The 17,172-nt window shown below is 41.4% G+C and overlaps 2 protein-coding genes across 7 annotated transcripts in view; both read right to left on the reverse strand.

Moving 5' to 3' along the window:
• MED17 (mediator complex subunit 17) overlaps window positions 1-2,560 on the reverse strand; it is a 28,940-nt gene extending 26,380 nt beyond the window's left edge. The window contains exon 1 of the mRNA XM_012101554.5: window positions 2,156-2,560. Coding sequence (XP_011956944.4) covers window positions 2,156-2,405 — 250 coding nt within the window. The 5' untranslated portion in view covers window positions 2,406-2,560. The remainder of the gene's footprint in view (window positions 1-2,155) is intronic.
• A 12,335-nt stretch (window positions 2,561-14,895) lies between these two features.
• C21H11orf54 (chromosome 21 C11orf54 homolog) overlaps window positions 14,896-17,172 on the reverse strand; it is a 28,251-nt gene continuing 25,974 nt past the window's right edge. For all 6 annotated transcript variants that reach the window (XM_042238392.1, XM_004019380.5, XM_042238393.1 and 3 more), the window contains 2 exons: window positions 16,931-17,047; window positions 14,896-16,058 (listed from right to left, as the gene is read on the reverse strand). In XM_042238392.1, the coding sequence (XP_042094326.1) occupies window positions 15,885-16,058; window positions 16,931-17,047 (291 nt within the window). In that variant the 3' untranslated portion in view covers window positions 14,896-15,884. The remainder of the gene's footprint in view (window positions 16,059-16,930; window positions 17,048-17,172) is intronic.

Here is a 17,172-nt window from a genome sequence, read left to right on the forward strand (position 1 = left end):
ATTTTTTCAATGAACTGTCTTCTTTTCAGTTTGAAGGGACTCTGAATATCAGGGATATTAACCATTTGTGTGTCATATGTGTAGTATATACTTTCCCCAGCCTGTCATTTATCTTTTTACTTTGTCTGTTGCATCTTTTTCCATTACTATTTTTAAATTTTATGCAATTAATACACCTATCTTTTCTTTCATAAGGTCTGTTTCCTATCTTGCTTAAGAAGGTCTCTCCTGGGATTTCCCTGGTGGGCCAATAGCTAAGACTCTGTATTTCCAATGCAGGGGGCTTGGGTTTGATCCCTAGTCAGGGAACTAAATCCCACATACAACAAAGATCCAGCCCAGCTAAAAAAGTAAATAAACATTAGCGGGGGCGGGGGCGAGAAAAAGGTCTTTCCTAGTGCCAAAGTGACATGATTATAACTTCTTCCAATAATTTACCTTATTCTCTTCATCTTCATTTCAATCCTTGTGGAAATATTTCTGTGTGAGTTCTGACGCAGTATTTACCAAATGGATCCCTAATTGTCCTAACACAGCTGGCTTGAAATGCTATCTTTAAATTCCGATTTACACAGTGTCTGTTCACATAACTAAATCAAGAACTGCTAGATTTTTTTTATTTTTGACAATAAGAATCCAAAACCACTCATACTTTTTCTATAACTAGTTTTATTTTCCCTATAATCCATTTACTATATATATATATATATATATATATATATACAGCATCCAGCGTGATCTTCTGTAAACAAAATCATCTGTCTACTTGAAATCTTTCAAAAGCTTTCAGCTGTCCTAATAAAAGCCAAACGCTTACCCTGGCTGACTGGATCTACCTGATTTGGCCTCTACCTACCTCCTAGGACTTATCACATCCTCCTGTCAATATAATCTCCTCTCAGTAGGAGTTAGTAACATCATGCATCTTGCACATGGAAACGAAGTGATTAGTTCAAAGTCACGGCAGAACCGAGGCGCGAACTCGAGGGCTCCTAACCAGGTTACCACATTAGGGATGCTACCTGTATGCAGCTCAGGAAGCAAGTTACAACTGGGCATAGAACAGCAGACTGGTTCCAAATAGGAAAAGGAATATGTCAAGGCTGTATATTGTCACCCTGCTTATTTAACTTATATGCAGAGTACATCATGAGAAACGCTGGGCTGGAGGAAGCAGAAGCTGGAATCAAGATTGCCGGGAGAAATATCAATAACCTCAGATATGCATATGACACCACCCTTATGGCAGAAAGTGAAGAAGAACTAAAGCGCCTCTTGATAAAAGTGAAAGAGGAGTGAAAAAGCTGGCTTACAGCTCAACATTCAGAAAACTAAGACTATGGCATCCAGTCCCATCACTTCATGGCAAATAGATGGGGAAACAGTGGAAACAATGGCTGACTTAATTTTTCTGGGCTCCGAAATCACAGCAGATGGTGATTGCAGCCATGAAATTAAAAGACACTTACTCCTTGGAAGGAAAGTTATGACCAACTTAGACAGCATTATTAAAAAGCACAGACATTACTTTGCCAACAAACGTCCGTCTAGTCAAGGCTATGGTTTTTCCAGTGGTCATGTATGGATTGTGAGAGTTGGATCTATTAAGAAAGCTGAGTGCCAAAGAACTGATGCTTTTGAACTGTGGTGTTGGAGAAGACTCTTGAGAGTCCCTTGGACTGCAAGGAGATCCAGCCAGTCCACCCTAAAGAAAGGAGATCAGTCCTGGGTGTTCATTGGAAGGACTGATGTTGAAGCTGAAACTCCAATACTTTGGCCACCTGATGCAAAGAGCTGACTCATTTGAAGGAAAGATTTGAGGGCAGGAAGAGAAGGGGACAAGAGAGGATGAGATGGCTGGATGACATCACGGACTCGATGGACATGGGTCTAGGTGGACTCCGGGAGTTGTGATGGACAGGGAGGCCTGGCGTGCTGCGATTCATGGGGTCGCAAAGAGTCAGACACTATTGAGCAACTGAACTGAACTGAAAACCCAAACACTCCCCTAGCGACAAGGTCTCACACGCTGTCTCTCAAGGAAACCTGCGCAGAAACGAGGACTGAGAGGCGAGCAGCGCCCAAAAGTGTCCGGACGCCGCCGCCCCACGCGGCCATGTCCACGGCGCCTCACCGGGTGCGCCCGCGGCCTCACCTTCCTCGTCGTCCTGGTCAGCGCTGGACCCCGCGCCCGCCCAATCCTGCGCATCGCCCTCGGCGCCCGCTGCCTCCTCCTCCTCGGAGCCGGAGCCCTGGCTGAAGTCGATCCGCTGGGCCAGGCGCGCCAAGTTCTGAGACATGGACAGAGGCTGCAGGTACGTCTCGGTGCCATCCAGGCCCACCTCCTGGACCTGCTTCTCGCAGGCCGACTCGATGCTGATCCGCACAGCGCGCACCCCAGACATGCTGGCGGCGTCGGCTCGGCGCCCGCACCGGGCTACAACCGAGGGAGGGAGTGGGAGTGCTTCAGGGCACCCAGGACCACGGCGCAGCGGAAGCGCCCGAGGAGACTCAGCGCCGCTCCAGGTGCGGAAACAAAGGCCACACCGGACGCTTTCCCACAATGCACCGCAGGCCCCGGCCCTCGCCCCGGCCCTGCTCGCAGTCTCGCGGGAGGAAAGCGGCCGGCGCGGGGCGCACACTTCCGGCCGCGCGCCTGGGTTAAATCCCGCTGCGGCGCGCGGAAGAGCTTGTCGGTCTGTGAAAGGCGTGGCCGGCCGCGGGCAGGCGGGATCCCTGCGGTCTTCCTCCGTTTTAACTGTTGCTTGTTGGAAAGAGATGGAGGAAGGCAAGAAGTCGGCCGAAAATGGATAGGGAAAAGGAGATGAATGGGTCCCTGCATCTTAGCAACGAGAGGCCCTCCCAGAGTGAGGAGGTGAGGAGATGTGAGGAGAAACGACGAATCTGAAGACTTGTATAATCTCATCAGACAAGTCTAAAGAGTTATAAAATAAGGGCGTAGTTTGAGGAAAACAATGAATTGTGTTTAAAGCACAGTTATAAATTTTATAAAATTATACTGCATAATCTAAACTCTAGGATGGCAACAATCTCAGGCATGTAATATTAATTTCATGCCTGACTTAAAGTAATATGTGTACGGTTAACAAGCAGTGATGTAACTTAAGTCTCCGAGTTCCTAAGAAAGTATCTCATCAGTAGTATTTCCACTGGGAATTATGAAGGGGGACAAGGAATTCTTTTGTTACAAAACTATTTAAAGGAATTATGTATATCATTTATCACGGCCTTTCCAAGTTTTGTGCTAAGTTTAAGTGTTTACGTTTTAAAGTTTTCTAAGGTACTTGGGAAAATACGGTTGCCATGGTATCAGTCTGCCTAAGCAATACATGTGTGTGTTGGGGGGGTTCTGTGAATTTTCACGTGAAAGTAAAAGTGAAGTCGCTCAGTCGTGTCCGACTCTGCGACCCCATGGACTGTAGCCTATCAGGCTCCTCCGTCCATGGGATTTTCCAGGCAAGAATGCTGGAGTGGATTGCCATTTCCAGGAGGAACCTATTTTTGCAAGCTCAACTGATATTGCTGGACAATCATGTTTGAGAATTACTGTGCTTACTCTTTATACATCAGTTTGTAAAAGGTTTTAATACCTTGTTTCAAAATTTGATTATTTATCATGGAGTCTATTTGTGCCAGTAACTGTGCTAAGTGTGTTAAATACATTTTTCATTTAATCTTTATAAGGTGCTCATACTTCTGCGGTTTGCCTGGGGCAACTTGCTGTCTCAGCTGGACTGGACCTGAGGATCCCTTGATCTAGGCTGGGCTCAGCTGGTTGATTCTGTTAGGGGAAGCACACTGATTGAAACTGCCCACCCTGGCCAGGCGCACCATAGTAACTATTTGCATGAGTTGTTTTAGGACAGGAGATCCTGCTAAGGAACAGGGAACTAATAAGCCACCACCAATAGGAAAAGTTCGAGAAAGGTCAAAAGAAGACGTCACATGTCCAACCACCTCCCAGAATCCTCCTCTCTGGCATCCATCTTGGCTAAACAAGGTGTGCACCACCAGGAAAGACTCTGAATCAGAATGGTTGGCTAAGGACAACCCAGAAATTAATCCCACCACCATAAAACCTGAGACTGCAAGCCATGTGGCAGAGCTGTTCTCCTGGGTTCCCTTAGCCTACTGCTCTCCACCTGGGTGCCCTTTCCCAATAAAATCTCTTGCTTTGTCAGCACGTGTGTCTCCTCGGACAATTCATTTCTGAGTGTTAGCCCAGTTTCAGGCCCTGGAAAGGATCCCCATTCCTGCAACAGTTCTAATTCCAGTTATAGATCTACAGATTACTCTGAAGCGTTTGTGCCATATGTCTTTTATTGTACTAGCAAGCTGGTCAAGGATATGTTCTTTTCATGGAAACGGTAGCGATACAATATCTAAGCCTTGCTTCCATTATATATCTAAATCCACAGGTACTATGGCCAAAGCCAAAAGTCAAGGATGGGAGAGGACTTATATTCAGCCTTTTTAGTTGCAGAACCTGAAGACTTACAGAGAAAAGGGTGTGGATAATGGGAGGAGCAGGACCAAAAACCTATCACATATGGAAAATAATACAGTTGCACCCTTATGTCAAATCCTAAATAAAAATAAATTCCAAATGGATTAATGAGCTAAGTGTGAAAAACGGTGAAGTCTTGGAACTTCCCTGGTGAAAGTGAAGTCGCTCAGTCGTGTCCGACTCTTTGTGACCCCGTGGACTGTAGGCCACCAGGCTCCTGCGTCCATGGGATTTCCCAGGCAAGAACACTGGAGTGGGTTGCCATTTCCTTCTCCAGGAGATCTTCCCAACCCAGGGATCGAACCCGGATTTCCTGCATTGCAGGCAGAGGCTTTAACCTCTGAGCCACCAGGAAAGCCCACTTCCCTGGTGGTGCAATGCTTAAGAATCCTGCCAATGCAGGGGACATGAGTTTGATCCCTGGTTCAAGAAGATTCTACATGCCACAGAGCGTCTAAGTACACGCTTCGCAACTACTGAGCCTGTGCTCTAGAGCCTGAGAGCCACAACTACTGAACCCCCAAACTGCAATTACTGAAGCCCATGCCCTAGAGCCTGTGCTCTTCAAAAAGAGAAGCCACAACAATGAGAAGCCCACACACCACAACTAGAGAATAGCCCCCAGTCTCTGAAGCAAGGAAGCCCAATAGCAGCAAGGAAGACCTAGCGCAAATAAAATTATAATTAAGTTTAAAAACACACACACACACACACACACACACAAATTTTTTTAAAAAACCACACACACACACACACACACACACACACACACACACACACAAAGTGAAGTGTTCTGCACATTCAGATACATATGAAACTAAGATCTGCTTAGAGGGAAGTATATTTGTCAGATTTTGAGGGTTCATGATACTCAGATCTTCCAAAGAGAAGAACTGCACCTCCTACCATCTTTCAGGACCTAAGAGGGAGAGATTGCATTCAAATGTGGCCTGAATTTTATTTAAAAAGAAACTCGGCCCCACCCCAGCTGGATCTCTGATTACAGTCTTTCATCTGCCTAACAAAAGTGGAAATCCTCACTGCTGGAAAATTAATTTAGTAGTAGTAAGTCGTGAAATAGTGGCTGAAACCAAAAACAAAAACTCATAGTCAGGAACGTAGTCATGGATGATCAAAACACTGGAGATGGGAGGAAAGAACTTTAACAGATTAGTATGTTAAAGAAAATAGAGGGAAACGGACAAAATTAATGAAAAATGGGGTTTCAATAGAAACATTTGTCTATTAAGAAAAGAATCAAAATATACATTCTAGACTAAAAGTAATGTTTATTTATTTATTTATTTGCTATGGGTTATTCTTAAAGTCTTTATTGATTTTGTTACAATATTGCTTGTGTTTTTATCTTCTGATTTTTTGGCCAAGATTATGTTCTGGTTTTTTGGTCACAAGCCGTATGAGATTTTAGGTCCCCAACTTGGGGCTGAACCCACACCCCCCTGCTCTGGAAGGTGAAGACTCAACCATTGGACCACCAGGGACATCTCCAAAGTAACTGAAATTAATAGCTAATAAGGTGGTACTTTGGTAAAGAACCCACCTGCCAAATACAGGAGACCTAAAAAGACTTGAGTTCAATCCCTGGGTCATGAAATCCCCTGGAGGAGGGCATGGCAACCCACTCCAGTATTCTTGCCTGGAGAATCCCATGGACAGAAGAGCTTGGTGGTGCATCCATGGGGTTGCAAAGAACTGGACACGACTGAAGTGACTTAGCCTAAGATAGGTTTACTAAGAGATCTGACATAGCACAGAACAAGATTAGTGAACTCAAAGTTCAGTCAATGAAAAAATCCAAAACACAGAACAGAACAGAATGTAAGATAACTTGGGATATACTTTCAAAATTCTTACAGACATTAAAGGTTAATTTTTAAAAAAAAAAAGTCTAATAAGGGAATATTGTGAACAGCACCTCTTTTCCTGCTTCTTTCCACAAATACCAGTTTTTCTTAGTTATAGTGCCCTCTTAATATCCCAGGCTGTAAATTACTCTTGAAGCACCAAGAGAAAAGAGACAGAAAAATGGGACCCCAAGAAGTCCATTTCCAGATTCCTCTGGAATCATTTTTCTCTTGCTCTTTTAGGTAACAGCTCAACTAAAACCACCGATGCAGCGGTGCTGCTCTGACTGCACTGGAGTAAAGCCTTTGGGCAGAGCCAAGAGATAGAAGAGGAGCAAGAGAAAAATGGAGACTTTCACACTGTGGCCTGCTGGCCCCCCCTTTCCTGCTTCTCTAGCCAAAATGAACTGTCTGTTGGGAGTTTTTGGACTTCCCTGGTTTACTCAGACAGTAAAGCGTCTGTCTATGATGCAGGAGACCTGGGTTCGATCCCTGGGCTGGAAAGATCCCTTGGAGAAGGAAATGGCAATCCACTCCAGTACTATTGCCTGGGAAATCCCATGGACGGAGGAGCCTGGTAGGCTACAGTCCATGGGGTCACAAAGAGTCGGACACAACTGAGCGACTTCACGTTCATGTTGGGAGTTTTTGCTGTCCATGCCCGTTGCATTGTTCTATGACCCAGTCTGCCTCGGATAAAAGAGGAGAGAAAAATCAGGAAACTCGTCATCAGTATTGTTCATTTTTCAAGTTTGGACTTCCTTCTTCAACCATTCAGTCAAAATGGTTTAATTTTCAACAGTCTTCTGGGAGTTGCTGTCTGCATTTTGTCCAAAGTTTTGTATTTTGTAATTGTTAAAGAACTGGGCTGCTGTGGGCTTATTCCATCTTGGCCAGCACCAGAAATTCAAGTGTTTAGTAAATTTATATTTGTGTTTGTGAGATGAAGTTTCCTCTATAATGTACAATACATTACAGAGTAATACTAATAGGACTTACCCTATTTTAACTATTTGTTCATATGTCAGTCAGTGTCTGATCTGTATCCCTGGTACAATGCTTGGCATGTGGATGATGTTCGTTAAATTGACATTGAATGAGCAATAGAACATGACATACAGAGGCTTCACAGAGAATCTAAAAGGAAGCTGGGCTTTTAAAATCAAAAGCAACTGAGTGTCTGCTTTTAGGTATCTGTTCTAGTGGCACATATTAAATTGTTAATGTAACTAACCCAAGCTCTGCTTGCATGCTAAGTCACTTCAGTTGTGTCCAACTCTTTGCAGCCCCATGGACTGTAGCTGGCCAGGCTCCTCTGTCCATGGGGATTTTCCTGGCAAGAGTACTGGAGTGAGTTGCCATGACCTTCTTTGGGCATCTTCCCTGGAGGGTAAGTTTAAACCTGGGGATCGAACCCACATCTCCTGCATTGCAGGCAGATTCTTTACCACTGAGCCACTGGGGAACCCCAACCCAAGCATTATTGTGAACTTAAAGAAATTAGTTTCTCTTGCCACACTTAACACACTTCAGAAAAACACAATGTTTCAGACAAATGGGACATATCAAAAGAAATGGGCCATAGGTAGAAGTTCCAGGAATACTAACCATGTATTTGACCAATGAATGAATATACCAGATTTTCTGTAGAAAACTCTATTTAATATTTTATTACTTTAGTCACATAATTGCCTTTATAGTGTCAGATTGTGTTCTTATTTTAGGTTTGGAAAGGTGATGTATGTTTATCTGATCTCCAAGCTCTTTGAACTGAAAATCACAAAACTTTTTAGCTGAAACCCCTAACAGAATGTAACTTCAGAAATGTATGCAAAAATAGAAATTAAAAGGATGAAATAAAATATGTAAAGGCATTCTAATACTCCTGCACCACTTGGGATGTCCTTTGCAGTTGCTGAGGTTCTTGCACCCCTCTTTGGAGAGCACCAGTGGAAAGGGAAAGGCGGTTTTCACACAGTCATCAGGGGAAGTGGCTCCAGACCCTTTCAGAGGACAATTCCCTGCTCCCGCCCCCATGCCGTAAGAAATCTGATAGGAAGCAGCTTGAGAGTAGAACTGCAGCTAATTCACTCTAGAACTGCTTTAATATTGCAGGGGTTCTCAGCTCAGGTCCTTAAGGCAAATCTAGAACTCCCCACCAGGCGGGTTTGTAGGACACTTCACTTCTCCCAAGGGCTGTAATGCCTAAGTAACTCAATCCCCCTCACAGCTTTGTTAGAACAGGTTCTTAGTGGCTGTGCTGTTTCACACTTCACTGTTCTCACTCACTATATATAGAACCCCCTGCTTATTAATCCTCTTCTTTCAGGGCCAAATCCTCTTCACCCTTTATCTACACTTCTTTTGAGTTTTTATGTCACCGCAACAGGACAGACACTTAAAAAGCTGACTTGTCATTTCATTCATAATTTGTCCCATAGGAATTCACTAGTGTCTAAGATCCATTGGTATATCATGACCCATTCTTACTTAAAACAGATATTCCAGTACATTTCATAGGAGAACATCACATAATATATTGTCATTGACATTTTATCAGCCTTTCTAAAGGCAAATAAAATATTCTTACCCAGCATAGTCCTCTCTCCCTATTACTGTCTACCACTTCCCACATGTCATAAATGCAGGCCACTGAACATATAACTCCTTCGGGGAAAAAGTCATATATAAGAATAGGATAGCAAAGTGTCAGAAAAAATTCTAATCCAGTCAAGAAAACAAAAGGAAAAAAAGAACAAAAGGGAAGTATTTAATTTGAAAGTAATTTAATATTAATTACAAATCACCATAATTCTTTAGTATAAACTGAAAAGTATTTTAAGAAAATGTGTGGAAAATTAAGTACAAAAGAAAATACTTCTAAAAAAGAGATTCACAATACTATGTCCTTAACTTTATATTTGTCAAAAAGAAGATAACAACAAACACCTGTGTTTTCACACCCAGCTTAATAATGCCTACTGATATAGTTGAAGTTCCTTTGTGCTCTTCCTAGCTCACTTCCCCCTTCCTCCTAGAAATAACCACTCCTTGTCATTTCTTTTTATTTATTTTTAAAGTTAGTCACCTACTGCTATGTAACAAAGCATCCCAGAAGTCACAGGCTTACAACAGTAATCACTCATATTTGAAGATTCTTTATGTCCTGAAGGTTAGCTGGGCTTCCATTCTCTCCCAGATACTGGCCTTTCTTGTTAACTCTTCAGTACCTTCAAGAAGATACGTTTTATGTTTTGAAGCTTTTAAAATTATCTTTGGTGAGATGATTCATCTGAATTATCTAATCTATTATTACTGGAAATAGAAATCTTAAATTTAACAGGGACCACTGGGGACTTCCCTGGTGGTGCAGTGCTAAAACTCGGCACTCCCAGTGCAGGAGGCCAGGGTTCGATGCCTGGTTGGGTAAGGATCCCACATGCACACTACCGCAAATAAGACTGAGTGCAGCCAGTGGCCATTGGTTTTTCTGCCAAATACCAGTTCGTAATTTCAGCCTATTTTTCTACTAGAAGTTCCTCTTTTCCTTATTGATGTATAGATGTTAATGCATCCTGAATAGTTCAGTTCAGTTCAGTCACTCAGTTAAGTCTGACTCTTTGTGACCCCATGGACTGCAGCACACCAGGCTTCCCTGTCCATCACCAACTCCCGGAGTCTACTCAAACTCATGTCCATCGAGTCAGTGATGCCATCCAACCATCTCATCCTCTGTTGTCCCCTTCTCCTGCCTTCAATCTTTCCTAGCATCAGGGTCTTCTCCAAGGAGTCAGTTCTTTGCATCATGAATTTAATCAGCTGTATTTTGAAAATATGTTCTCCTAGTCTGTGATTTGTTTTCTTCCTAAATTATCATTTGACCATTACATTTGACCATCTGTTACATTTTAATGTTGTCAGATCAGATTTGTTTATCTTTTATATAGTCTGTGCCTTATGTTGTTTAGAAAATTTTTTCATGCCCTTAGGTCATAAAGATACCTCCCATATTTTCTTCTAAAACTTTAAGTTTTCTTGTTCACCTGTAGGTCTTTAATTTGCCAGGCATTGAGTTCAGCCCGGTCTGGTTTCTCCACATTAATGACTGGGTGTGCCAGCACCCTGTGGACACATTCTCCTTTCCCTATCGATCTGCTGTGTCAGAAAAATCAAACATCTGCACATGTGAGGACCTGCTTCTGCTCTTGGTTTGACTGTCCTCACTGTACTGAAACCACACTGTCTTACTTAAATAGTAAGTTTAAAGATGTTGCTATCTTTCAAATAAACCTGACCTTGCTATCTTGAAAATTGTCTTTGCTTATCTTGGCCCTTTGCTTTCCCATATATTTTTAAATGAACTGGTGAGGTTCTATCAAAAGCCCTACTGGGACTAGACTGACATTGAATTTATAGATTTGAAAAGAACTGATACTTCTAGAGATTATGTCTTCCTAGATGTAACCGTTTGTTTTTATTTCTTTGCATTTTCAACAATTTTATAATTTTCTCCATAAAGGTTACATGTAATTTTTTTTAAACAAAAATATTGCTGTGTACTTTTAGTAACATGCAATTGGTATCTGTTTCAAATATACTTTTTTGTTTTGGCGGCACCACTGCCAGATCTTAGTTCATCAACTAGGGATCAAACCTAGGCCATTGGCACTGAGAGCGTGGAGTCCTAACCACTGGACTGCCAGGGAATTCCTTCCAAATTTATATATTTAACCATTTTTTTTTGTTGGTATGCAGAAATACAACTCATTACTGTATATTGATTTTTACATTTAGAAACTTTATTTCTAAAGTATAGATACAATATTGTATTAGTCTCAGGTGTACAGCAAAGTGATTTCGTTATATACATTTTTTCTCGGATTATTTTTCATTATAGTTCCCTTTGTTATACAGTAAATTCTTGTTGCTTATCTACTTTATGTGTGTGTGTGCTAAGTCGTTTCAGTCCTGACTGACTTTGTGCAATGCTATGGAATGTAACCTGCCAGGCTCCTCTGTCCATGGGATTCTCCAGGCAAGAATACTGGACTGGATTGCCATTTCCTCTGCCAGGGATGCCATGCTCTTCCCCACCCAGGGATCGAACCCTGTCTCTTACATCTTCTGCATTGGCAAGTGGGTTCTTTACCATTAGTACTGCCTGGGAAGCCCATATCCGTCCCCACACTCCCCCACCCCACCCCAACTCCCTTTCCCTTTTGGTAAATAACTGTATGTTTTCTGTCTATGAGTCTGTCCCTGTTTTGTATATAGATTTTTGTATTACTTTTTAGATTCCACATTTAAGTGATATTTAATATTTGTCTTTCTCTGACTTATTTTACATACTATGATATTCTGTAGGTCTATCCATGTTGCTGCAAATGGTAATATTTCATCTTTTTTATGGCTGAATAATATTTATATTTGGACTTCCCTTGTGGCTCAGTGGTAAAGAATCTACCTGCCAATGCAGAAGCCATGGGTTCAGTCTCTGGGTCAGGAAGATTCCCTGGAGAAGGAAATGGCAACCCACTCCAGTACTCTTGCCTGGAAATCTCCATGGGCAGAGGTGCCTGGCAGGCTACAGTCCATAGGATTGCAAAGAATCAGACATGACTGAGCGACTGAACAACGATAATATTTATATTTAGGGAAGTCTTTGAACTCAGTCTGATAATATAACTATAGATTCTCTTGCGTTTTTCAAGAGGTCAACCATGTTTTCTGCTGAAAAACTGATTTTTTGCTTCCTTTTCAGTTGTTATACCTCTTCTTTCTTGTCTTTTTTCCTGGTTGAAACTCCAATAGTTAATGATATTGGGCATCCTTGTCACATTCCTAAAGTGAATATGGTATTAACATAATTTTGCAAATACCTGTATTTAGCTAGCATTTTAAAAATTGCTTCTCAGAATATGCACTAGATGTTAGCTTCATGGAGTTCAGGTGATCCTGCCTTGTTCACAATGGCCTCTTTGCGGTTTCTTGAAACTACCAAGTTCTCTTCTGGCTGAACCTTTAAATCTGCCAGAATGGATGTTTCTCCAAATAACTTCATGGCTCACTCTCTCATTTCTTCAGGACTTGGCTCAAATGTCTCTGTATCAGCAGCTTTCCCTGATCCCTCTCTATAAAATGTGTAAGAGTCTGATTCCACTTCTAATGTTTGATTGCTGACAGATACTAAGCCTTACCCCAATCCTTCCTCCCCTTCTGCCCCACGTTTGTGTGATAAGAAAGCCTGGCTGTGGGCTTCCCCGAGTGGTTCAGTGATAAAGAATCATCCTGCCAATGCGGGAGATACGAGTTCGATCCCTGGTCTGGGAGGATTCCACATGCCGCAGAACAACTAAGCCTGTGCACCGCAACTGCTGAGCCTGTGCGCTAGGGCCCTGCAGCTGCAGCTCCTGGGCCCACGTGCGCAACTACGGAAGCCTGAGTGCCCCAGAGCCTGTGCAGCACAAGAGAAGCCACCGCGACGAGAAGCCACACACTGCAACTGGAGAGCAGCCCCTGCTCACCACAACTAGAGAAAAGCCCGTGCAGCAATGAAGACCCAGCACAGCCAAAACTAACTAAATAAAACAAATAAAATTATTTAAAAAAAAAAAAAAAAAGCCTGACTCCTGCTTGCTTTGACACCTGTGGAAAATTCAAACTGCATGCACAACCATCACCCTGACCCGACCTGCTAAGCATTATAAAACCCCCAAGCCAGTCTTCTCTCCCTGTTCTCACAGGCTGTTTTTGGACTTGCCTGGGAGCTGCCCTGCTACTCCAGAAAGCCTCATTATGGGAATCATGAAGTCTTTTGGACTCCCTTGGTGTGTGACTTCGTCATTCTCAACGACTGAGCTCGGTGTGGAGTTCACCTTTTCTCAGCGTGGGATGCCCACAACAAAACAGATCCTCCTTCAGCCTTTCATTTTTCTTCAGAGCACGACCACCTGATATAATATGTATTTGCTTATTTGCCTTCTCCTACCATGTAAAGGCTGAATGATCAATTCCAGCATCTAGTGAAGTATCTGTCATAGTCATTCACCCATTCATTCATTCAACAAATATTTACTGAGTGTCTACTTTGGGCAGATTCTGTTAAAGGCACAGTGTATAGTGGTGATCAAAGCCCCTGCCATGGAGCCGATGTTTCCAGAGGATAGGCTATGTTGTTCATTCAGTACGTAGTTATTAAACAAAAGAATACTAACATTATTTTTGTCTGGAGGTAAGAGATGGGAATACCAGACCACCTGACCTGCCTCTTGAGAAACCTATAGGCAGGTCGGGAAGCAACAGTTAGAACTGGACATGGAACAACAGACTGGTTCCAAATAGGAAAAGCAGTACGTCAAGGCTGTATATTGTCAACCTGCTTATCTAACTTACATGCAGAGTACATCATGAGAAACGCTGGGCTGGAGGAAGCACAAGCTGGAATCAAGATTCTTGGGAGAAATATCAATAACTTCAGATATGCAGATGACACCACCCTTATGGCAGAAAGTGAAGAGGAACTATAAAGCCTCTTGATGAAAGTGAAGGAGGAGAGCGAAAAAGTTGGCTTAAAGCTCAACATTCAGAAAACAAAGATCATGGCATCCAGTGCCATCACTTCATGGGAAATAGATGGCGAAACAGTGGAAACAGTGTCAGACTTTATTTTTCTGGGCTCCAAAATCACTGCAGATGGTGATTGCAGCCATGAAATTAAAAGACGCTTACTCCTTGGAAGGAAAGTTATGACCAACCTAGATAGCATATTCAAAAGTAGAGAGACATTAGTTAGCCAACAAAGTCCATCTAGTCAAGGCTATGGTTTTTCCAGTAGTCATGTATGGATGCGAGAGTTGGACTGTGAAGAAGGCTGAGTGCTGAAGAATTGATGCTTTTGAACTGTGGTGTTGGAGAAGGCTCTTGAGAGTCCCTTGGACTGCAACGAGATCCAACCAACCCATACTAAAGGAGATCAGTCCTGGGTGTTCTTTGGGAAGAATGATGCTAAAGCTGAAACTCCAATACTTTGGCCACCTCATGTGAAGAGCTGACACATTGGAAAAGACTCTGATGCTGGGAGGGATTGGGGGCAGGAGGAGAAGGGAACGACAGAGGATGAGATGGCTGGATGGCATCACCAACTTGATGGACATGAGTTTGAGTATAGACTCTGGGTGTTAGTGATGGACAGGGAGGCCTGGCGAGCTATAGTCCATGGGGTCGCAAAGAGTTGGACATGACTGAGCGATTGAACTGAACTGAAGGTATTAATACGAAACACAGGAACTCTCTGGTGGTGCAGTGGCTAAGATTCCAGGCTCCTAGTGCAGGGGGTCTGGGTTGGATCCCTAGTGGAGGAAGCATATTCCACATGCCACAGCCCAGAGTTCTCAGGCTGCAACCAAAGATCTGCCATGCCACAATGAAGATTGATCTCCAGTGCCTCAACTAAGACAACACAGCCAAATACACAAATAAAAATTAAAAAATAGAAACACAGTGTCATATTATGAATATAAAATTTTTATTCATTTTTTTTGTTACAGAGTAGTGTTTACTTAAAAGTAATATTTAGGGATTTATACTCATAGGACACATTATAGTTAACATCGAAAGACAATCAAAACATATTTCGTGATGATTTATTATATGCTTAGTACCAAAAAGCTCCTAAATCTGTAGTGTTGGTATTATAAGATTAGAGAGTTGTTTTTTGCAAATGATTATTATAAAAATACACTGAGGAAAATCTCAACCATTACAACTGGTAAAGTATAATTTTGTATTTCACAAAGGACAGTAGTCATATTTAGCAACAGCTTCATTTATAAATTATACACACTTCAAAGTTATATTTTGATGCTTTTTTTCCCCCTTCTTTTCTTGCAAATAACCAACAAGATACAAACTGCTTACAACTGACATTTGTGAAAGGCAAACTGCAAACTTCTAATTATGGTTCCCTTCACCAAAAGAAGTAAAGGTGCTCCCTCTGACCACCTTATTCCATGAAAAAAAAAAAGTGTACTCTGACTTCTAAAATGGATTTTTAAAATTCAGTAGAAAGATTTAACAATAATCAATATTCCAACACTGATTTTTCTAATACCCAGACACATCCACTTAGCAGTTGTGAGACTAATTTGAAAAACTGAATAATGTTATACAAATGTAAATTACTATTAGCTAGTAGAAATAATCACTTGATTCTTAATCATGTTTGTACTTAATTATAAACATAAGAATGATTTTTAGAATAAAAATAATGAAGAACATCTCCATTATGTGTATTGTGTTCCCAATAGTCCCTCTCAGATAGATCTGTGAAATAACACAGAACCCAATGTTAACATAACTTTCATTTCAAAGGCCCCCAAAATAGGGCTTAAGTAGTGAGATCATTTCTATTAGACTTTATATTAGTATTAATTAATGAGTTAATCAATCAATTAACCTTAATTATTACTTTTTCTAAACAAGTACCAGATGATTTAATCTCGCCCAAATGAATGGGTCTCTTTTGGTTGGTCAATGCGATAGAGAAACTCGGCAGGTAAGAAGTATCCGAGGTACTCCACTATATCTGGGGTGGTGTCATAATGGTAGTGTCCACCTTCTCCATGATGACTGAAACAATGAGTGTGCTCCAACCGCAAATCAAACCCCTAGAATGGCAGAGAAGCCATCTGTTAGTCTTCCAATTATTCTGCATAGAACTTAGGCAATAGGAGATCTTTTTAATTTAGGCTACAGTAATTTTTTGGGGTAGGTAATACAGTCACAGGAATCAAAACTCAGAGGGTGCAAAAGTTTATATTCAGTAAAATGTATCTTTCCAACTCCTGCCATTACCACTCCTTTCCTTAAAGGCAACCACAGTAAGCAGTATCTTCTATATCCTGCCAGAAAGATCTATTTTTTTATTACTCATAGGTAGTATTCTGCATCTACTATGCTGTATGTTGTTTTTCTTAAATTAACAATATAGCTTTCAAATCATGAGAGCTTCCTAATTCTTTCCAAATCAGATTTAGATTATTTCCAGCTCTTCTGCTATTACAACAATGATGTCATGAATAACCCTTTTCACTAATCATTTTATCATGTAAGCATATATTTAGTGATTAATTCCTAGACATGTAATCACTAGTTCAAAAGATATAGCTAGTCAGTACGGTGGTAGATATTTGGGAATTAGTCTATATTATTACTTTCCAAGGGTAGAAAACTAGAATATAATGAATAGTATGAAGAACAGCAAATAGATCTGAATCCTGTCCTGATTCTACTATTTAATAACATAACTTTGGATGCTATTTAAAATGTTTGTGGCTTCAGTTCTCCAAAGGTAAAATCTACTTTGCCTAGATCTTAAGTAGTCAGCTACTTGCTTCCTTACCTTTCAAGGTAATTCTAGAAACTATCTTAGTTCTTAATTAAGAACACAAAAAGAGCTTAATTATTCTAAACGAATATTCTAAAAATCAAGCATTACCACTGTAATATCTTGCAATGTAAAAGACAGACACAGACTTACGGGGTCTCTGGAGACAAAAACTGGCAGACAAACCAAAGGAGCCTTCATCTCATAAAAACGCAACCATTTATTCACGTCTTCATCAGAGTTCAATGGACAGGAAGAAAATTCTGCAGGCTACAATAAAAGGACATTAAACATGTAAACATGCTGAATATTACTGAGCTAAAAATTTACATATAATTTCATTGTTCAAAGCTTTAAGCTTTCTTATACATTCTAGTGCTATTTTTGGCCCCAGG

The sequence above is a fragment of the Ovis aries genome, chromosome 21 (genome assembly GCF_016772045.2).
Source record: "Ovis aries strain OAR_USU_Benz2616 breed Rambouillet chromosome 21, ARS-UI_Ramb_v3.0, whole genome shotgun sequence".
NCBI lineage: Eukaryota > Metazoa > Chordata > Mammalia > Artiodactyla > Bovidae > Ovis > Ovis aries.